The sequence below is a fragment of the Hypomesus nipponensis genome, chromosome 21, assembly GCF_054491055.1.
Source record: "Hypomesus nipponensis isolate SF chromosome 21, ASM5449105v1, whole genome shotgun sequence".
NCBI classification, from domain to species: Eukaryota; Metazoa; Chordata; class Actinopteri; order Osmeriformes; family Osmeridae; genus Hypomesus; species Hypomesus nipponensis.
Genome location: NC_140381.1, coordinates 8,936,346 through 8,959,289, shown reverse-complemented (window position 1 = coordinate 8,959,289; position 22,944 = coordinate 8,936,346). Strand labels below are relative to the sequence as shown.

At 43.8% G+C, this 22,944-nt stretch overlaps 3 protein-coding genes across 6 annotated transcripts; all 3 read right to left on the bottom strand.

Annotated features, from left to right (window-relative positions):
• Positions 1-317: 317 nt before the first annotated feature.
• Positions 318-17,331, bottom strand: LOC146237806 (tensin-4-like). 2 transcript variants are annotated; one of them, XM_084684992.1, is made up of 13 exons: positions 17,226-17,331; positions 6,588-6,853; positions 4,804-5,134; positions 4,250-4,584; positions 3,971-4,066; positions 3,587-3,718; positions 2,952-3,044; positions 2,069-2,146; positions 1,743-1,802; positions 1,078-1,246; positions 822-890; positions 682-708; positions 318-573 (listed from the first exon to the last, which is right to left on the bottom strand). In XM_084684992.1, the coding sequence occupies exons 2-13, from the start codon at positions 6,838-6,840 to the stop codon at positions 423-425; spliced, it is 1,794 nt and encodes a 597-aa protein (XP_084541118.1). In that variant the 5' UTR covers positions 6,841-6,853; positions 17,226-17,331; the 3' UTR covers positions 318-422. The 2 variants fall into 2 exon arrangements, with proteins under 2 accessions (XP_084541118.1, XP_084541117.1); XM_084684991.1 differs by lacking the exon at positions 17,226-17,331 and adding an exon at positions 8,129-8,585.
• Positions 8,721-13,131, bottom strand: ccr7 (chemokine (C-C motif) receptor 7). The gene is made up of 3 exons (XM_084684996.1): positions 11,418-13,131; positions 10,473-10,519; positions 8,721-10,144 (listed from the first exon to the last, which is right to left on the bottom strand). The coding sequence occupies exons 1-3, from the start codon at positions 11,431-11,433 to the stop codon at positions 9,089-9,091; spliced, it is 1,119 nt and encodes a 372-aa protein (XP_084541122.1). The 5' UTR covers positions 11,434-13,131; the 3' UTR covers positions 8,721-9,088.
• Positions 13,277-22,029, bottom strand: LOC146237805 (SWI/SNF-related matrix-associated actin-dependent regulator of chromatin subfamily E member 1-like). Of its 3 annotated transcripts, none has more exons than XM_084684994.1 (11): positions 22,012-22,029; positions 20,498-20,548; positions 20,141-20,184; positions 19,176-19,280; positions 18,222-18,302; positions 17,629-17,760; positions 17,226-17,397; positions 16,024-16,196; positions 15,422-15,523; positions 14,658-14,919; positions 13,277-14,477 (listed from the first exon to the last, which is right to left on the bottom strand). In XM_084684994.1, the coding sequence occupies exons 2-11, from the start codon at positions 20,502-20,504 to the stop codon at positions 14,260-14,262; spliced, it is 1,296 nt and encodes a 431-aa protein (XP_084541120.1). In that variant the 5' UTR covers positions 20,505-20,548; positions 22,012-22,029; the 3' UTR covers positions 13,277-14,259. The 3 variants fall into 3 exon arrangements, with proteins under 3 accessions (XP_084541120.1, XP_084541119.1, XP_084541121.1); XM_084684993.1 differs by lacking the exon at positions 22,012-22,029 and adding an exon at positions 21,362-21,506; XM_084684995.1 differs by lacking the exons at positions 17,629-17,760; positions 22,012-22,029 and adding an exon at positions 21,362-21,506.
• Positions 22,030-22,944: the final 915 nt, after the last annotated feature.

The following is a 22,944-nucleotide window of genomic DNA, read 5'->3' as shown; positions in this document are numbered from 1 at the left end:
ATCATATACCTCATCCAAAGATTATTTATCTACATAGCAATATATCTCATATTCTAACTACTTTTCCAATCTTGTATAATATGTTGCAGATTTACTCAGTGAAATTCAATCAAATGCAGTAAGCGGTCCACATTGTGGTAATAATATATGCTACTATGAAGTCAGCAGACATTTAGTTATACATTTCTCAAGCAAATAATATTGGCAAACTATCATCTATACTATGTGTTTATTGTATTTCCATAGAAGGCATCGTCTTACTATTCAAGGATACTTATTTTGTAAATTCTAGACAGGTTAGTCATACAGTTCACACATTGTGAGCATTATTTTTTTATTATTCAGAAAATCAGAAACTTCACAGGCCATCCAGCAAATTCATTAATGTCAGCTGCCATCTGTCATCTTGTTAAATTTCCAACCTAATTTCCTGAGAATGGTAACATTGTTTCTACGATGCCTTGAATGAGTTGATTGGTCCGGATGCAAGGTTGAAGGACTTCATGTTCTGCAAAAACATGGCAGATGTTCTCCATTCCAGCTTCTGGATCTTTTACTACCATACCAAAAATCCTGTGGGAGAAAAAAAAGATCAACATTAGGTTTTCATTCACATAACTGCAAACAATATTTTGAATTTTAGGGTATAATTTACAAGCTGTTGGTGAAAATACACTGTACCTTGCCGGTTTGCAATCTTTCATCCATCTGAGAAGAGAAAAATGTGATTTCATAACCTATTTAGATACATTAATTGCTGTGATTAGCCTAGTTCAAAGCCCACATTTACGCCTACTCATTATTTTAAAAAAGCAACTCACAGTCGCTTCTCTGGATCTTCACCACTGTAGCTCAACAGATGTGCAGGGTAGTGCCGTCTGAAGAAGAGTCTACAGAGAGAGAATACACCATTGGCCATGGTCAAATACATTTGAATAATAAAAATAATAATAATAATAGGCCTGTCATAATTACACCCCCAAGTTTTGATAGCCTACAGATAAACCCTCTGTAAGATGTTCTCATAATATACAGAGGAACAATCACATGTATGTTTCTAGTGGAAATTGTTCTTACTTTCTCTGGATGTCTGTCAATGTGACACCTTTAGGTGACACTTTCAGGTTGACAATGGTTAGTTTGGTTGCGCTGTTCTTCTGCAATAGGAAGGTGACTGCCTTCTGGACCGCACATGGTCCCGTCAGCATCTCAGTAGGGGCAGCGCACAGGTAGAGGTAATTGCAGGCTAGATATGAGAGAGAAGCTTAGTACGTGAATACAATTGGTGGATGGGCAACAAGACAACTTCATAATCTCATATTTACCAAAAATACTTTGGGTGAATGTCGGCTCAGTTCCATTCAAAGGGACATTTACTACTTGTACTACTACAAAAAGGCTACTTTTTGTTAGGCCTGTTAAGTGAAAATATTTCACTTAATGAAATATAGAAGCTTGTCAATTACCTGTAAGATCACCCTGCGTTGTTTCAAGAATGTAAGTATTGTGGTTAGTGGAATGCTTTTTAGTGAGCTTACGTGACGACGCTCAAATTTATGGTAAAAATGTGAATGTTGAAATGAAAAAATGAAAAAAAAGTTTAATGATGGGATAGATGTTTTTTCAACCGTTTGATAAGGTAATTAGCCTGCAGGCACTGTGCCACCAGTGTTAGCAGTGTTAGCTGGCTACAATAGAAAGGCAAAGGAGATAGTGTGATGCGTTGTAAGAAATCAACCTACAAGTTTTTGTCACATCCTCTGTTAACTTGTCATACGCTCCCTCCTCTGCTTGGGTTTGATCTGTGGACAGTGTTACATGTTGAATGTGTGGACATAGGTTTGACCACACAGTCCAGTTTGCAATATCCACACAACATTTGTACACAAACGATCCAAATTACAGACGTAAAAGTTCAGTTTCAAAAAGAGGAATCTCCTTAAAAATAGTTCATTTTGTCATTACTTTCTGCACCTGAACTGCTAACCTTTGCTCAAACGTCAAGCTCACACAAACACATGTATATAGTGCATGATGTTTATCCACAAACTTGTCAGCACTAAAGTACCTTGTGACTGGAGACGTAGTTTGCAGGGTAGGGCATACGGGTTGATGGTGTGCTGATAAACAAGGGCAGACAGACTTCCTGCAAAAGTGTAACAAACACAGATTGGATGTTAGCTGAGGATTAAATGAATGAACATAAATAATCGTTCAGAACAATTGACAGACTCGGTGATGTCAAGTGTGGCCTTTTGCATTTCTCTCCACAAGAGGGCAGAAGTGCTCTGAGAATATACCTTTGGCCACATACTCTGCATTCAGAGACTGATTTCCAGTAGATCATTGTGTGGACCAATGACATATACGTGCAAACACACTTGCAAGGCCAAATAAAAGGCACAGGGCACGTGCCTCAGTAAAAAGGGTCTAACGACGCCCCTGCTGTGCTTGTTACATACATCTCCTGAAACATGGAATTGAATCACTAATTTGACAATGAGTGACTCAATGCCTTGACATGGGACTTTGACTTGAAAGATAACATAAGGTTTGAACTCTGAATAAGATTGCGTATAAATGTCTGTCGACCAGATACATGTTTCAATGTGACCTGAGGACTTCTTGTAAGGTACGGCGTCTGAAGGGAAGGTAGAGTATAGAGTCTGAGTCTGATGTAATGAAGTAATGAAGGACTATGGAGTCATTAGATTTGAGTAAGGGCTGTCACAGCACTGGAGCACACACAAGTACTGTATGAGTCTGCTCCTTTCGAGGGTGATTACAACGTGCGCTCGCCTCCCACCTGCACTTGAGACAGGACACGACTGACTGTTGTATGGTCATACTGTAACAGGATGTGCTGGGTGTGTGTTTCTTTTTATATCCAGACATGTGTCTGAATTAGGCTCGGTACACTGGTGACATCATCGCTTGGGTGGCTTGCTTACCAAAATAGGGTTCCTGAGAAGCGCCTTTGATGCGGACACCTTTGGCTGAAGACTCGATGAGAAAATGTCTGATGAGATCTGAACTGCCCATACCTGTGATAAAGAAACGGAAAGGTTTCTGAAAAAGACGACATTGGGAACGCCACTGTTCATTTCGTGTTTCACGTGGGCCCGTTTCTCAAACGGGTAAAATCTAAACGTCTGGCGTTAACTTGAATCTGTCAAATGCGTCATTTAAAATAGGCTAGTGAAGGTGATGATTCTTTTCTGAGGCGAATATCAGACAAGTCCCTCTAATGTCAGCTCAGAGAGTTAGGTAAGTCCTCCCAGATCAAATCCGGTATTCTAGTAAGTTCTGTCATGACTTGTGTAATCACAAATGAGGCAATACGTGATTCCCTCCTTCATACCCTCCCTCGGTATAGAATACACGGGAATATAGGAGGGTTCCAGGATGTGGAGTAGACCATGGCTTAGATGAATCACCTATTGCCACATTTGTGGAGGGACTCCAACCCATCTCCAGGCAAACCCAGAAGGACTTGTTATTAAACACCTAGTATCTAACTCAAATGAGCCTGATTTGAAAAAGCTCAGCCATGTTGAATCAGTGTACTGAAGTCTGGGAAATTTACCAAGTTGGCTGGTCGGAGAGATGTTAGCTGGCACCTTGTCCACCTTCATAGCTAGTCCAAAGGAGCCTTGGTATGATGTGCTGTCCCTTACCACGAAGGATCCTGGCGCCTTGTCTCTCAGGAGGGCTTCAGCTACGATTACACACCACAGAAACATCTCTCAGTGGACTGCAGGTTAAGAGGCCTTAGTCTGCACAGCCAGGCACACCGCATTTGCCACCCAACCCCAGTGGAAGTTGCTGTTTCACACCCAGACGATAAAACCTTCAAATACCTCCCAGTCATTGCTGATAAGTGTCAAAGTAAACCCACAATGATGCTTAGAAAGACGTGAGAACCATCACCATCATGTGTGAAGTGCAGAGCTTTGAATGAGATTCTTACCCTCTGTTCTGTTGATATGTGGACAGAACCAGAATTTGGAAGTGTCCATGACAAATTTCATCGATGACTGGCTGACATTGGACATGTGTTTAACACCTGAGCAATGAGGAATACGATGCAAATCGTCAGGTAAAAAAAAAAAAGGCGGATAAGCACACTGCCATGGCTAAACATCTCCAAAGCACTCGAAAAACCCCATTCATTTTTTAACCGACCTGGAGGATTTCAACAGCGGGGTCTCATGTCTTATTGATAAAGGGATGACGCATGTGGACTCACTGTTAGGAGACGAGGGCCTGGAGAAGGATCTCTGGATGGTCTGTGTGGGGTGCATTTCTGGACGGGACTGGAGTTCAGGCTCCGGGACTCCATTGACCAACACCACGGGGATGTCTGTTAGAGAGCCGGCCAGTGAAGCCGGACTGCTGTAGGAGCCCTGGCTGTGGATCCCAGGGCAGTGGTCAATCGGTGAAGGCCCAGTCTGCAAGCGTTTGTCTGGGCTCTGACTGGAGCTGAAGGGCTTGGTTGGCCGAGACACGTCGTTGAAGGAGCCCGACGTGCGGAACAGGAGTCCCTCTGGGCTGTCGCCATCTTCACTAAACAACGATTGGCAACTGAGATTGGAAGGAAAGGATGTGTCTTTAGCGCTAAGAAGCTGTGTGAAATACATTTCGTAAAGTGGAAAGGATGAAGTTTTACACCTGGAAAAAAAATTCCCCAGCATGTTTGCGAAAACTCCCTGGACACGCATTCAGATCCATACCTGCTCTCAAGACCTCTTACATGGCAAAATACATTGCGACTTCAACGGTATCTACACGTGGGGCCACTACCTGCCAAGGATGTAGCTGGTGTCTGAACCGGGAGATGTGGAGAGCAGGGACACAGCACTGTTCCTCTGGGAGCGTGAAATTCGCAGGACACCCGGGGAGCAGGACAAGTCTCCCTGGTAGGACGGGGCCCGTCGGTAGACACTCCCGCAGGGCAGCGGAGGCCGAGAGGACATGGGGGAGTCGGAGAAGACCAGGGAGCCGTGTGGGCTGCAGCTGGGGCTAGGGTGCACTGGGATGGGCATGCTACGAGACGTGGACGAGGCGCTCCCTGGAGAACACCCTCTGGAGACCAACACACAGCCGGAGACGTTTTCTTCTGGAGAAGCGTCGTCTGGAGAGAGAGCGGCAAGATTGTTAGAGAGGTCAGAAAAGAGGATGTGGTATGAAGAGGATGTGAAACATTCTGATAGCAGGAAATGCTGTGGATCATAATTATAATCATGTGAACTTCTTAAGAATTACTTTGACCGAGTCTTATTCTTTTGTACTTTTTGCTTGCTTTAGCATTAGTAAGCAGGGCTCGGCTCTAGTACATCAATACAGAACTTCCAGAGTGTTTTTGTGGAGTGTAGCTATGAAATACCTGTGTCAAACAGGCACTAACTTGCTCTGAGTTCCAACCTTGATTTGTCTGCTTCCCCCAACTGCATACAGATACACCAAGCAACTATTGTATTATTGCTGTTGTGAAGCTAGTTTTCCGTTAGGGTGGAGATTTAGTCCTAACTTGTTTTAACTCGTCCTGGTTGTAATTGGGTACTGTTTTATGTTCTGTTATGGGCAGCAATGAAGTTTGCCGGTGCCCTGGAGTTAGTCAGCTGTCCTGGGGTCAGGGTTAGCCAGACAGCCCGCATAGAAACAGTAGCCAGAGTTGACGTGGAGTGATGACTCTTGCTGACGTGGGCATGAGGGAGGTCTGTTCATGAGTCTGCAGTTGGTGTGTTACAACCTACCCCTTGTGTGCATTCACTCAATAACACCAACACACAAAGTATGTTTTTTGTAATATCGAAATAACTTGTTCCACGTTACCATGACTGTAGATGTAGTTCACTGTTGATCATTATGTCTACTGGTATTTCACAGGGTGTAGCACACTATTTTGTCTGGGCAGTCACCCAGAGCTTTGAATCCAAGTCATTATGTTATTATGTAACATTAAACTGTTGTGAAAGTAATGGGTGTATTTTCACAGCTTCAGGCTACTATAAATGACTCGGTTCTTTCTAGCACCTGCAGATGTTTCCTGGATGTTGGTGGGAAAACTACAAAACTAGCTAGTGAATCCCCATCCACTTTGTTAAACTTTGAATGTTCCCTCTGTTCAATTGATAGTAAATTTGAATGAGGGAAATAGTCTACACAATTAAACATTTGAATTGGGTTTATTAGGTATTTTGACAAAGTGTAACATGCATTGTATTCAGGTTCTAGTGGGAATAACGCAGCCTAGTAAAAGTGTTCACAGAATTCGAAACTTGACAAAAGGATGCGTTTCCTAGAAACGATTTGATAATTCTATCGATAAGACAAACTAAACCCAAAACATCTATCCATTCCCAGTGGGCTTTTTATGCCCATTGGGAGTCAGGTGGTTGAACGGTGAGGGAGTCGGGCTAGTAATCAGAAGGTTGCCAGTTCGATTCCCGGCTGTGCCACATGACGTTGTGTCCTTGGGCAAGGCACTTCACCCTACTTGCCTCAGGGGGACTGTCCCTGTACTTACTGTAAGTCGCTCTGGATAAGAGCGTCTGCTAAATGACTAAATGTAATGTAAATGTTACCTGTGTGGTGGCGGCGGCTGGAGATGAGTCGCTTGTTGACCTGGAGGGGCTCAAAGGTAGGGTCCAGCTCCAGGATGAGCTGGTTCAGGGTATCCAGGGACACGTCCAGCTCCGAGACGTCACAGTCCCCTTTGGGTTCCGGGGGACATGGACCTCTCCCCAAGGCCTCAGGGGTGGGGTCCAGGCGGACACTTTGACCCACCCTTAGGGTGTGATTGGCTACGGTATGGGACATGTTTTTGGTCGTTGGCATCACAGTGCCTAGTCTGCAGGGACACAGAGACACCAGGGAGATTAACTCAGGAGAGATCCCTTACATTGGCAGTAGGAGGGTGAATAGCTTTTTGTTCTTTGCAATAGATGGCCTCTTACTGCTGTGCAATTCTGTGGCAGGTGACGGCTTGCTATCATTGGAAATATTTTGGAATATTAAATGACTTGGTCCTATTAAACCAAATTTCACTTGGTTAAGGCAATATTTACAGGTACCTTGGCCAAGTAAAGTTGGTGACTGTTACATCCTATCTCTGAAACAATACCACAAAAGAATCAGACGTTGTTGAGTGCCATTTGACCATTTAAAATGACCATTGGTACCATTGGTACACAATGTTATCTTGAGTATAGCTCATTTTAGTCATTTCATTCTCACACGTGAACTCCACCCATCCCAGCACACTCATCAAACTGAACTCACTACTTCGAACTAAATGAACTCCCTAGAGCCTTGTATGTCACATGATCCACCAAAGTTACCTTTTGTCAAGGCTTCCTGTCTGAACTGATTGTATGTGGCCCATTGTCATTCATTAATAGCTTTTTTATCAGGATTATTACTCACGTTGCTTCAACATTAGAGCCATTTCATATAGGTTCCAAGTACAAATCAGCTTTTAAAACTGCATGAATGAGTACTGAAATAGCCTGAGTCCTCTACATTGACCTTGATGTTTCAGTTCAAACCCAGTCAGATGTCATTCAGTGGTATTAGAAGTAGGCTACTATGTATTGCTAAGATTATGACTCCAAAGTATTGTGCAACATTTTCTCATATGCATAGTTGGAGGGCATAAAGGGAAAGGTGTGTCTGACTGAGTCATAGAACCTATGTTACGTTTCTATGACAACCCCAACATTGTTAGCTTTAACACCAGTCCCAAACCTACATTTGGAGAGTAGAAATGGTTGAATTGGAATTCCCATTCCCCTATTTGACTGTTAATTTAAAATCAACAAACATACAAACTGTATGTATCCTTAAAGAACCACATTTCACACAAAAACACAATTTCTTGAAGGTGTGGGTGGATATACATAAGTTACTGGAATCCTCTCCCACCTCTGCTTCGAAACACCTCACAAAATAAACACTTTTAGCCCAAACACAAGCCTACATTCAACAAATGTGATACTTCTGGTGATATGTTTTGAACCTACCATCAGATTTGGTTTAACGAATTAACATTTTTTTCAATGTAGATACAACACAATAAGGTACATTTTTGCTTTGCTGTAATCTAAAATGCGAAAATGATAAATACCTGTGCATGAGGTCTTCTTCTTCTGGAGGTGTGAATCTTTGTGTCTAGAGTTTCAGTGTTCAGTGACTCCATGTGGTGAATGCTTTTATTGATGCATCCCAGCCCCTCCTACTGTAACCAAATAGAAGCTGACCCGACAAGCCCTTGCAGTTCAAGCTATCTGGGCTAGGCCTGATGTCATCAGTGTTTAAAGTGGACCTTGAGGCGGTTCTACCATGGAAGTTTAACTTAAAGTCTTTTTCTATACTTTTCTCTGGGAAGTGACCATTGTGTGGTTCTACTGAAAATTATCGCACAGTTCTTTTACAATATCTTTTGTAAAGTCTTTCAAAAGGGCTATTAATGGACAAAAGTTTCCTAGGAAATGAAATACCTCAACGTCGACATCTGACCTTGTTATGCCTCTAGGACAATTCTGTGTCTGAGACACAATGCTACAATAAGTTATAGGTGGACTCTGTAACATAACCATTCTTAGTAAGATAGTGAATGCCGTATCTTCTGTTTTTGTCTTGATGTCTTTATACCCCTTTTGGACCCTCTTAAGACCAGGCTCATTTCAACCTTAGTTATGGCTTAATAAAACGCATACTGTAATTTTTATTTTTATTTACAAAACAAAAACAAGAAAGTATGAAAAAATATAACAGAAGAAAACAAAGTGTGACAATTACAATATTCCAAAATGCACTCGTGGTTATCACGTCACCCATGTAGTCAATTACAACAATATAGCAAGTACAGCCTATAAACAGACCAAACCTGACTGTAAAAGATGAGGATTCAAATTATTTTCTTTTTTCCGCCCCATTCAAAAATGTACATCAACAAACAAGTAAACATGCATGCTGCAGTTGGAAATGTCTACTCGGGGAAACGAGTTCTAAAAGCTGTCCGACAGCACATGTTTGTGTCGTAAGATGGTCGTAGCAAAAGCGAATACATTGGCGTCCGCCCGCATCAGGGTGAGAAGGTGGTGGTGGTCTCAGTGTCCGTGACCGCTGAGCTCCTCCTCCGATGGCAGGTGTACTTGTAGAAGCTCTGGTGGCTGATGCAGCCCAAATCCTTCAGCAGCTTCATAAGGTCATGGCGGAACTTGACCCCGATGAAGGCGTACACGAAGGGGTTCAGGGAGCACCTCAGGAAAGCCATGCACTGGGTGACGTCGGAGGCAAAGATCAGGCTGTTGAAGTAGCGGCAGTTCTTTGTGCCCCCGTTGACCGTGTCCAGGGTGGTCAGCACCAGGACAAAGTTGTAAGGCAGCTGGCAGAGCAGGAAGACAGCAACCACCGCAAAGATGACCTTGATCGCCTTGTTCTTCTCGAAGCTCCGGGCCTGCCACAGGGTCCGAACGATGGAGTAGTAGCAGAAGCCCATGACCAGGAAGGGCACGCTGAAGCCCAGGACCATCTGGCTGACCTGGATGCCCACGCGGAGGTCGTCTGAGTTCAAGGCGTAGGGGGTGCAGGTGTTGTTGTTGATGTGGGTGTAATTCATCTCGGGCACGGAGCAGAGCAGAGCCAGGAGCCAGATCCCCACGGAGGACGCCTTGCTCCAGAAGACGGCCCGGGAGCGGTGACGGTGGGCGGACACCGCCTTGGAGATGGCAAAGTACCTGTCCATGCTGATGCAGGTGAGGAGGAACATGCCGCTGTAGAAGCTGACCTTGTAGACGGTGAACATCATTTTGCACGCAGCCAGCCCCAACACCCACTTTGTCATCGCGTTGGAAGCCCAGAGAGGTAAGGACATGGCTACGAGCAGGTCAGCAAAGGACAGGTTCAGCAGGTACACGTCAGTCATGGTCTTCAGCCGCTTAAAGTAGTAGAAGGTGAGGATTACCAGGAGGTTTCCCACAAACCCGAAGAAGCAGATTACGGAGTAGAAAACTGGCATAAACCAGGAGCGGAAATTACGGAATGACTCCAGTTGGCACTGCTGTGTGTACTGATCATAGTCAGGACTGAAGTAATCGGACTCGGTTGTCGCGGTGTCCATTTCTTCCCAATATGAACTCTGAAATAGAGTGACACATATTATAGGAACACACTGATGTATTGTATGTTGCTGTCAGTTGAAATCAAATGCTTGTATTCATAGTAAAAGTACTGTATTTAGATATTTCGGTTAGGGGTTTAAAACTTGACTACATTTGCCAAATCCAAGCCAAGGTTGTCTGACTCTTGCCCATGACTTTACTACTTCCTGAGGAGAAGTTGTACTACAGCAAGTCAAACTTGGTGGTTAGTCAATTGTTTTGTTGGCATACTGTATCGTATCACATCATGTATAATAATACAGTCTTAATGGAAATGTTTGAATAGTAAATATAATTAATGCTTACCCCACGGCCAATCGTCACATTCAAAGTAAACTGCTCTCCATTGGTGTCTATACAAAGATGATCAGAGGTTAATAACTTGATTTACCCCAATTAGGGTTGTGGAAGCTAAAAACTGTGAAACTTGTGACAGTGGAATACAGTACGATTTAACTATATACCCTACTGTTGACCTATATAGTGTAGGCCTATGTTCAAAAGCAAGCCACTTTCATTCATAACACAAAGGGATCAGCTACATTGGTGATAAGTTAAAAAACTTTTTAAAAGCAGCACTTCATTAAACCAATTGAAAACGCAATACTGTTAAGCAAACTAAAAGTGATATTGAAACAAAACTACTCCTACTATAAAAATTCCCCTACAAATTAGACACATAGTTCTGAAACGAAGGTTTAATTCCCCGTAGCGAAATCTTTCTCAATATTACTAAAGTGTTCTTAATGACGGCAGAGGGACTGTACCAAGTAAACTGAAAACCGGGTAGAGACATAAGAGTAAGGACAAAATGAAATCCTTTATTTAATGGGTAACATAAATACAGTGTTGCTATCTTAATTGTTCAGTAAGATCAATGCATATCTGTGGTCTTCTACCTTTTCTTATTTCTCTCACATCACTGACAGGGAAGTTTATAAGTATCCATTATTGACCATATGTACAATTTAATCTGCAAACATTATTACTTATTTATATCTTACACTCACTATGTATACTGTGAGGGAGATCATTATTGTTCATCCTTGAATCCAATAAACCCCTTAATTTCAATGAGATGAAACCTCTATATTTCCTTGGACAGCAAATTGAATGTTCAAGTTTGTCTTATTTTCAGTAGTTGGTTTACTGTGATAAACAATGAGAAACGGGATATCATTTGACCTCTGCACTATATTAGGATAAGTTAAATCATGAAACCTTTTTTTTAACGTAGAATCATGAACTCACCATTGAACGGAGGCATTGAGCGATGGTGACACTGCTCTCACTGTTAGCAGTCAAGCTTAGAAGAATCAAGAGTTCAGTGGCTGGTTTCACCTCTGAAGCTGAGCTTTGAATGAAAAAAAACCCTGACTCTCTTCTGCCTCACCTCATTGAAACCACAAATTGAGAGAGGGCTGTGCAGAAGTGTGTGTGCAGACGGCGTGTAAACACGTGGGTATTGTTATTTTACCTACAGAAGTACCAAAAAAAAACCTGCAGCCCAACTTGTTCACTTTGATAGTCAAAGCACAGGGAAACCACTGACTACCACAAAGATAGAAATCCAAAACTTTTGTCCAGAAGGTCTCTAATCTCAAATCACATTCATGGGGCATGCTATACCACTCATTAATGGGGTTTGCCTCATTTTTACTTCCTTACCCTGTCTGCACATGGTTATTCATGTCTTCCGACTCAGCAAAGGCCTGGAGCATGTGTCAAGTATGTCTCTGATCAGGGGATGGACTGATACCGGTTGTCGATGTCTATTGTATAGAATTACTTTTAGTTGATACTAATACAAAGTCCCATCCACTATTACCTCCAGCTCATGCAGAGCATATGTGTCTGGCATTAAAACAGCACTGCACATCAACCACGTGTCACCATTTCAATCAGGAGAGACCTGGGCTGAGTAAAGTGGTGTTTATGTACAGAATGATAAATGCACTAAAAGTGTTTGAGCTTAGACCCCATGGGGAATTATTGATCAAAGGGGGCCTGCCCAACATCCGAAGAAGAATCCCCCAAGGAGTCTAGGCACTGGTGGCGGTGGCGGCAGCAGCCGAGGAGTCGAGGAACAACGACAAGGCACTGGGTGGCGACGGAGAGGTGGAGGGGTCGCGCACTTGATAGCATGGACAAACTCAACAGGGAGAGAATCGTAATTTAAAGGCACGGGATCATTGTGATAGGCTGACAGCAACGAGGAAGATTTGACAGCATTGATTGATAGACGGGATCGCTAATCGATACTGAAACCCAGATGACAGCCCAACATAGGAAAGAGGGAAAGTAGGGCGTTCTTAGCGGGGGGAGTAAGTTGGCCTAGTGAAACACATGGGAAAATGTGTCCAAACTTTTGACTGTTACTGTAATAATAATATATATATATATATATATATATATATATCTCACACACAGATTATATGGATAGATGGATATATAGATATAGAATACAACAACAGTAATGAGATGACATTAAACTAATAGTACTATTTCAAATGTGACACTTCCTCTGGCATGATGGCCCGGTCAGGCAGGTGTGTTGCTACTTAACTTCCCTCTGGAGGATTTGGAGTTATATACAACTGTGCACCTGCCTGTGCGGTTACGGGTTTGCAGCTTTCACTGCACACAGGAAAGCGCCTAACCACACTACGCTGCATCACCAGACCCCTCTGCATTGCAGGGCAAAGGCTGAATGTTTCCAAAATGTTACATGCAAATGTTTGCTAATGCAGTTCTTGCATTTGGAATCGCTAGCAAAACAGAATCTGCCAAAGCAGTGATAGGTTTGTGGAGAACCTTAAGTTTTAGTAGCACTTTAATTTGTTTTATTGTCCACTGCATTTCTCATGCTCCAATCACATTGATGACAATATGGCAAAATTAAGATTTAAGTTATCCAAGTTGAGAAGTAGTGGTTGAAAACAGGAAACAAGTCACTCAGTTCCTTTACCTGTACCTGCAGATCAAAGGGTTTTGCTATCAGGCAAACATTGGTGTGAAATCTTTTGGGCTTATTTTTCACTTTGTACACCAATAAGATGAAAAGCCACATAGCTAAGGGATTCTGAGAACAAACACATAACCAACTGAACTTCAGGGTAGAAAAGTTTATTGGTATAAATATGTAAAAGGAAACTGATCTTAAGACTTCATGTTTGTAGCTCTGTTCTTCGACATGCTTTGCAATGAGATGAAAATCGACTTGTGCTCAAGCAAACCATTTAGCACTGCTCACGACAAAACATTTAAAAGCTTGTTCTGGGTTAAACGTCGTAATACTGATAACATAGCACTGCAAGGTTGTTCTAAGCGTGCTGCTTTGATTTGATTGAGAGCTAGCAAACTTCAGAACACAGCTGGAGCCTTGTTTACAGCATGGCATACAGTACAAGTTGGTGGACGGACTGATGATATGCAATAAGTAGAAGAATAAATAACACAAACGACTACTGGTGACTAACTCCTGAGACAATACTGTCACTTAATACTGATACTGAGAGTAAACAAGGAAAATTGAGCACCTCACTTTTTTTGTTGTTGCCTTAAAGGCAACTCTTCCATTCGAAGAATTACAACACCATGCCAAAAATAACATTGAAAGCAACATAGACAATACACTACAAAATACAAAGGTAATCATAACATTGAACATCAATGTCCGTTTGTGATAGGATTTTACAGACAGTCTTTATTCATGATGATCCGGAGTATGCCAGATATATAGTGCCAGAGAATAAGACAAAGGATGTGCATTGATTTGAAATGAATGGAACATAATTTCATTCGCTTGGGGCTTTGTGGCACATTATGTCTGAAGTATTGGACGGCGTCATTGCTTTGCGGTTCAGGCTTATTACGGTTAGAAATGGACACTGGATCTGTCAAGCAACAACATACAACGGCCCTTGAATGGAAATCACTAACACTTGACGGGGAGTGTTTTGCGTCACAAAGTAAAGCCCGCGCCACACGGCTGCGATATCTGGATGACCGTGCAAGGTGTCATCAGAGGAGGCCTTCCGTGCGTACGGTCGAAGCGGGGGATTCCGAAGTGGGCTACGTCGAAGCGCTCTGATCAGTGGGCGACGCTGCGCCCTCTGCCGGGTCCCTCTGATGCCGGCTCGCTGGGCGGGGCGTCCTCCGTCAGGGCCGAGGTGGTCTCAGAGCCCGTGTTGCTGTCACTGGTGCCCTCCTCCATCGCCCCCTCCGGGACACTCTCCTTGTCCTCCGACGCCCCCTCGGTGCTGCCGGAACAAGCCTCTGGCTCCTCTAAGGCCTTGGATTTCTCAGTCTCTGGACAAAAGGAGGCATCGGGTAAGAAGATGTCACAGAAGCAAATGAGCATTCGTGCTGGGGCGAATGAGGGGGAAACAGTTAGTCGCCACTAAGATGACACACGGTATGAAACAAAGAGAAATGGCGACAGGAATTCAAGTGCGGCTGGCGATTCAGAAAACGGGCGAAAGGCCTCACCGCCCGCGTCGACAGGGTTGGTTTCCGTCTCCTCGCCTTCCTTGTTGCTGCCTTCGCTCGGGGAGTCCTGCCGGGCCTTGCCGCCATGCGCCTGGCCCACGCTCTTCTCCACCTCGTCCAGCCCGGAGGCGGCGGCGTCCGGCTCCCCTTGGTCCGTCGCCTCCTTCTCCCTCTCCGCCATCCGTCGGCGGGACGCCTCCTCCGCCGCCGCGATCTCCGCCGATATCTTCTCCATGTCCACCTCCACTTTCATACAGCACAGCTGGACAGACAAGATGGCGGTTGTGAATAGGCGGCCTGACACAAACCCCTGTCGGCTCCGTTGACACACGGGCCGTTTCGACAACAGGCATGCTTTTGTCGACCACAATATCTCCAGAGGCTACTGTCATCTTGCCGCAATATCTTAAACCACTGGCTGGGAAAACAAAGCAGCCCTGCCAATTGTGAAGCACAGGGAGGTAAACCTGAACATACGGATGGAAAACGGTGCCCTCTGCTGTCAGAAATACGCAGCACATCCGTAACCGGTGCTGCATGTTGACTCGGATCAACTGTATTAGGTCTACAAATCCAAAGTGATGACAGTTGTGTGCTGGCCAGGACATGTGGATGGAGTTAGCAGCTGGTGCGCTCTATAAAAGGCAACACAGGCCCCCTTTGGACATAGCACGGGGTCAACCTTGTGCAATATGCAGCGTGCAACGTTTAGGATTGCGCGCACGTGAAGGGATGGGAAAAGTCCCGCGCGCGGGATGTCGTACCCTTTTGAGCTCGTTGGTGAAAGACTCTGTGGCCTCGATGAATTTCCTCTTCTTGTCTTGGTGGCGGTCTTCAATCTGAAGTAGCTCGGCCTCCAGCTTCCTCTGTGGGCCAGACGCACAGGAACAACAGACTGAGCGCTCGCGGTCCAATCACATGATCCATCACGGCGACATCAGAGTCGGACTACGTTTGAATCGCCACACGTACTACAAAACACTTGCAGTTTACGCCACAAGGAATTGACTTTGGTAGGCAGCTGCATACAGTAAAACATGAAAGAGCGCTTGTACCTGGCCCACCAAAGTCAATTGAACACTCGCGATCAGTCAAATGATCCCTCACGGAGACATGAGTGGAAGGGGGATATGTTGATAGAACCCTCTTTATGGATGGAAGTCTTTAACTTTGTATGTTTAAATTGGAGACACTCAGAATACGGTTATTGTCATGTCGAGGTGTCCACGGTGCTCGCTGTAACTTGATGAGTTCGGTTTAGGGTTGATCCTTCATCCTTGGGGTTGCCGTTGACCCTTGACCCTAACTCGTCAAGTTAAGGGTCAACCCTGAGCCTAAACCCGAGAGACAAGGCCCCATACCATACCTGGTGAACCATCAGAGACTGAACCTGCCGTTTGAGGACCTGCATGCGGGCAGTGGTGACCACGGAGCGCACATCCGGGACCACGCTCTCACTCAGGATCTCGCTGATGAGCCGGTGGTTGCGTTGGAAGCGGGCGGCGGCGGTGTGCTTCATGGAGAACCCATCGTCGTAATCTGAGGAGAGAGCGACGGGCCCCGCGGCGGTTGGTCACGGGTTATGGACAAGGGCGGTCCATTGAATCTGTCTGAAAATATCGGCGCTATCTTATTAAAACAGAGGTTTCTGTTTGGAGGATTCTGTCGTGGCAACTGGCAAGTGTGTATTGGGGTACGATCATTTTGGCTTTAGATATATCCAGGGAAGAAGACAAAACAATTGAAACACCGGGTATGATTTGAGAGGCAACGTTGTTCAAACTGGGAATTGACTATGTACAAACTACTTCCAAACTCCATCTGGAACTCGATATCATATCTGGAGACCAAATTGTGGCAATCTCTCTCAACAAATGTACATGCAGCTTGCCGAGAACACAACTCATTGGGACGCAGGCTGACGTTTTCATGGACGTGGGTGTTTCAAATTAGACACACGAGTTTTTCTTGGGGTTTTTCATAGAGGTGGGTGTAACTCAACTATGGCCCTATGGTTTTGATGTCTGAATCATCATGGTAGGAGCAGTAGCCATGTTTCTTAGGTTAACCAAAAAGCCAAAACAAACAAAGAAAGCCTCTGAACTGTATCTTTAGGCTTAAATGTTAGAAATAGAACAAACATGTAGAATACAGTTGTTTTTTTTTTGGAATGCTTGTTCTCAAATCAGAGTATATTTGACCATTGTACGGACTAGAGGATGAGGTAGTATTGCCACAACGCAAACATTTTGGGGAAGTAATTATCTTGCAAAGTATCAACTGTACAAAATTGTGGTTATTAACACACTTCCGTTGTTGGTATTCATTTGCATTATTTCTGCCTTCCTGGTTGTCGCCCGGACCTGCTCGGCTTCCGATAAAGCCGAGGCTTTTGGGACTACATTTTGGGAATCTAAAATGTTCGTAACGTGAACAGGACTGTGCGCACCGGATTAAGTGCGTCTGTGATACAGACCAGGTCTTAGCAGGTGCGTCTCTGATACAGACCGGGTCTTAGCAGGTGCGTCTGTGATACAGACCAGGTCTTAACAGGTTCCGACGCCTTACCGTCAGGGTCCTCGGCCGGCTGGATACTCATGTACGGCTCGCCCTTGTCCAGCCGGGACTGCCTCTGCCGACTCTCCTCCTCCAGGGCGGCCTCGGCGCGGTTCTTGGCGTTGACGTAGGCCAAGTAGGCTGGGGAGTTGTGGTAGGCCTTCATGCTCTCATTGTACTCAATCTACAGAGGGGGAGACAAGGAGATGAAGCAGGGGGGGGGGGGGGGGGGGGGGGCTTAAACCAAAGCCACTGACGTACGGTCCCTCAATGCTTGTCCACTATTCAAAAGAGGAGAGATTACTCAGGTGTTTCCCAGAGGAAGGAATGATGACTGGAGGGACCCACAACTGTCGGAGACGACCCCCCTTCCCACCCCCAGTAAATACCCCCCCCCCCTTTGAAAATAACCAACCTTCTCTGCTTCGTATTCATTCAAGTAATCCTGTTTCTCCTCATCAGTGAGGTCCCTCCACATGCCACCGATTATCTTCCCAATTTCCCATAGCTTCAGATCAGGATTGGAGGCTTTTACTTGATCCCAAACCTGGTGATGAAAACCAGACAGGGCGTCGGGTTGGGCTGGGCTGGAGGGGCTATGAGTGGTTATCTCTTTACAGAGAAGTCACAAACCAGAGGAGGCCGTGTGGTTCAAGCTCCATCTCCATGTTAATTAAAATTCAACCCAAAGGCAACCGAGAGACCCACAGCGACACTTGATGTTAACGAGTTAGCCCACGAGCTAGCCAACGAGTTAGCCCACGAGCTAGCCAACGAGTTAGCCCACGAGATAGCCCACGAGCTAGCCCACGAGTTAGCCCACGGGCTAGCTAGTTTGACACCTGCCTCTGGGTGAGTGGGGCCATACCCTACACCTTGGGACATATACTTACAAGCTGAATATTTTACGGGACACAATAAAATCGTTTTCTTTTTTCTTTTTTACTATTATTATTATCTGCCTTGCAAGGATGAACATGCAGGGGCAAGTGTGGCTTAAACACTTACCTTCCTACTGTAACGCATATATGGCATCAGAGGCTTGTCTGGAGGCTTGGGTGGCTTGGGAATGTTTATTCCGGAAGAATTCTGTGAAGTGGAAAAGCACATTAGACATGAGAGTAGTTGGAGTCAACAGACAAATCTTGAGTATACAGTTATACAGTGTCATAGCAAACAATCTCAATTAATAATATGCCATAAATGAATATGAAGGCATGTGGTTTTGATAATGACACTGTAGATTTCCACCCTTCAACAAAGGTTATACTATGACAAAGATGCATCAAAAGACATCTTTATCAGTTGTATCTACTTGATTTGAATTTAAGGACATGTGAGCTGAGATAAAAAGACTAAATTGGAAAAACCATCTGGTTGAAGAAAATGCTAAAACTGCTCCCCCCCCTCCAAAGCTAAGATAAGCATCACTGTGTGACATAATTCCATTATCAGAACCGGAGTGCCAACCACAGCTTGCATGCAGCGACTGAATAGGCCTCACTCAAGGAGCAGCCTTAGCCATGCCAAGCAGTGGGTCTGTGATGCCATGGCAACGCTGATGGCATGGGTTACTAAGCATGCCTGTCTCTGCTTTTGCTAATTGTGTTGAAGGGCAGGTTGAATCTGAATGCACAGATGGATTCTTGGCCAGTCTGCACTGTGATAGAAACAGCAGAGGTGGTGCGTGTGGAAGGTGGAATGGCGCCGTTTTTTTGTTGTTGTTGAGCAACTTAGGTGATTTTAAGACGAATCATGCTGTCTATTCCTAAACACTGAAAAGAAGTTAGGCCGAACTTAAGTCACTCTCTAAGACGGTTTGTTGAAGAAATACTAGTTATAATGTTGTTGGCACATGTTTTTATAAAGGGCAAATTAGACCTGTCTTAGTTTTTATTAACCAGACTCTGATATCTAACTTTGTACATTCGACTGACATTTCCGCTATGTCATGTTTCCTACCGTCACCCGACTGTTGCTGCCCGAGTTGCCTCCCAGTCTGTAGTTGTTGTAGGCCAGATGGCTGTATGGGTTGTACCCCACAAACCCAGGAGTGTTGGGCATTTGCTGATGGAAACAAATGAGACAGAAACACGAATGAGAAATGACACAAAAATAAGAAGGGTAGAGGGAAAAAAAAGGGGCAAATGAATACTGATGGGGGGAAAACAAGTGAACTGGCAGTGCTACTCAAAGGAGACTGGCTCTCGTAATAAAACCATGATCGACATTTTATTACAACTGCTGTAGCTTGTAGTTACTTTACGTTTCGGAAGGGCAGGAGGAGTTTGGATTTAGATCCCACCTAAGCAAATTCAACTGTAGTTGCATCAGAGAAATGTGCTTGCCTCGTTGCAAAAAATCGATCATCAATCTAGCAGGCAAGTAAGACGTGGGGCCAAATAACTAACTGACTAATTACATAGGGATTTTTTTATTTTTTAATGGGGGGGGGGGGGGTTGTTTTATTAGGGATGAGATTCAAATAGGGAAGTGATCATTTGAAACTAAAAAGAGTTCACATATGAAAATGTGAAACAATTCATTAGCATTTATGTGCGTAATTGTCCAATTTCAAAATGTTCACGTGCTTCTATAATATTTCAATGTTACCTAGTACCTCAATGTACAAAGACCATGCAGAACACAATCAAATTAAATCACAACTACAGTCCCTTACATTTGATTAATTTAACTTAGCTACACAAGAGCATTTAATATAATTTGTTCAAAGGAAATTGATCTGACCCCAACACTGAGAATAACATAGTAGGACGGTTTAAAATGAAAGCGCCTAATAATCATTGAAACCAGTTTGATGAAATATGAATTATCATAAATGACTTGAATATAAGGGGGATCTTTCTTCCAGTCACCCCTAATCCCTATTCACATTTAAATGACTAAGCAGGTGCTATGATACTTACTGTGGTAGGGGCAGGGGGAGGGGGAGGGGCATATGATGGCCTCTCTGTTTTGAAAGAAAATGTGAAGACATTTAAGCCAAAGAAAAGAAATTCAAGCCAAAGCAAAATTATGTTGCCCATTTAAATCAACTTATTTCAGTACAGTAATGTAGTGTTAAATGTCCCCCTTCAAAACAATGTCAGGATCAGTTTAACTTATTTGCCTAGTGTTTAAGCCATCCCCCTTAAATTATTTGAAAGAGGAAACGAAGCCAATTTGTCTCATATTAATTTACTTTGATTGACGTTTAAGGAAGGACAATGCAAAGCACTGGGGCTAGCTTGGGACCTGGTATAACTTATAGTATAATTTCTTACTTGACATCTTGGTTGATGGTGTAAGCTCTCAGTCTATTCCAGTCATTGGGTCTGTAATAAACATATTGAACATTTGGAATGATGATGATAACATAACTTAATGCATTCTACCAAAGCAATGTGATTAATACCTCCCTGGTGCAAGTAATATATGTGCCGTTCATTCACAGGACAAGAGATGCCGATAATGCAAATAATGGTCTGTGTCAGGCGACGTACGTGCAACATCACAGAATACAGTATTAGCTAACAGGACTGGCAGGATGACAGTAGTGCTCGCTAGCCGCTAGCTAGCGCTACCTGGATGGCGCAGTTCATGTTAGCATAACAAGTTGGATATATTTAAACCTTTATAACTGCTCGTCTTTTGATTTCAACTATCAGAAATTATGCATTTGCCTGTCAGAGCCATTGGTAGCTAGCCTGAAACTGATAGTTTGCTAAGAAATAGATAGCCACCTACTGCTAGTCAACTAGCTTAGCTATCTTAGCTTGCTAGAAAATCGTCCCAGATTACGTTGCACAGTATAATTGTTTCACAATAATTAATGCGCATCGTTAGATGTTAAGTTTTTGTTCATATATCAAGAAGCTAGCTGGACAACGCTTGACAGCAAATAAGAGGAATACTGTACTGTAGCACGCTAGAAACTGCAGCTAAGAGACTACGAGTAGGCTATGCTAAGTAGTCAGCAAGCTTTGTGTGGCATAGCCTAGAAAAATTGCATCTTTTCTCAAATTGATGACAAGCAGCGTGACGGTAAATCAACAAAATGCGTTATCTAATGTCTGCCACAGATTTGTTGTTATGGTTGTCATAAACTGAAACAAGTAGGTTACATGTAAAATGGTCAACCAACTCACCCCAAATCCTTTGTCCCCACCACTGTGTGAGTATGTGTAGCTAAATAACAGGGTTTGTAGACTGGCTTGAGAGTCCCCAGAATAAACGGATGAAATGGGGGTCCACTCAAGATTGCAGTAGAATCTTCCAGAATTACTCCTCATTACAGACATGCACACACTGAATGCCACTCTGCTTGTACTTTCCCTGATTCACATAATTTATTAACAGCACAGCTATCCTACTCAAAATCGAATTCAAATTTATTGATGTGAATTACTAGCTTTAATATCCTAAAAACGTTACTAATTTATCATTGCGTTTCATCCGTTAATGTAAACATGTAGGCATCAAAACAATCTAATTCAATAAATTGTTCGAGCAAAAGTACAAATAATTCATTGTACAGTGATACTTTTTATCTAGTTTATATTGATTTGAAACTTTTAACACGCAGATGTGTCAACCCCACTCATGACTGTCAGAATCATGTTGTCACCTTTATTTTTATGGCTTGTTGGGGACAATAATTGTTCCCAAGCTAAACTCGAATCTCATCCAGGGCCGCGTTTGTGCCATGGGCAGGAGGCGCTGCTGCCCAGGGCCCCGGCCACTAGGGGGCCCCGGCACGGGAGATAAAAGGAGAGATTTTTTACATGCATTTACCCACCCGTAGTGAAGACAGTCCACGTTCTCCTAGCGTCACGTGTCGTTGCTGGTATCAAAGCATGCAAGACAACAATGGCTTGCATGAAGGTGATGTCAAACGATTTTGATCTGATTCGCAAATTGACTTCAACGATTTGATTCGTGAATTTGCCTTCAAAATAAGTAGACGAGTGTAGTCCCACACTGATTATCTAGCCTGTTCTTTTCAGTAGGCGGCCACAGCCTGATAATTAAATTATTCAATCGATTTGTTTGTAAATATGTGTTCGCTGGGCTGTGTGTGTGCACGCTAGACAGCATATTCCAATGTATTTTGACATCGTGGCTGGCTAGGGGTAGCCTGTTGCTAGCCAGACACTCGTACATTACATTTGTACACAGGGTCTGGGATCGCTCCATTGACAAACGTCAACTTCCTTGAAGGCGGGTCCTCTGTTGAAGTTCACAACATCATGGCCACCAACAAAACTCAGCAAGGATTGTTCTTGCTCCGACTTTAATTTATGGATATTCGGTAGCGTTGCCACAACGGACCTAATAGCTTCGCTCACATCTTTCTCCGCCACCATGACTGAACTACAACTCAAACTAGCGCACGACATCAACGTCATTGTTCTCAGCCACTCCCTCTGTTCGCTGATTGGACCTACAAAAAATGTGTTTCTGGAAACCGACTACTGAAGCGAAATCCAAATTGAGCGGAAGTACGTAGGAGGGCAGAGCCAGGCCAGGCTTGGGGTGCGTGTTACAATGTACAACAATCAGTGGCAATTTCTTTAAGACTGCAAGGGAAGCTCAGCTTCCCCTGCAATAAAAAAATGAAATAATGGTCAAATATTTACTATTGTGTTAACATTTTAAATGCGTTAAAACACTTTCATATTGAAGACGAGTTCTTTCAGAATCAGCTACATATATTAGCAGCTCGACTGAC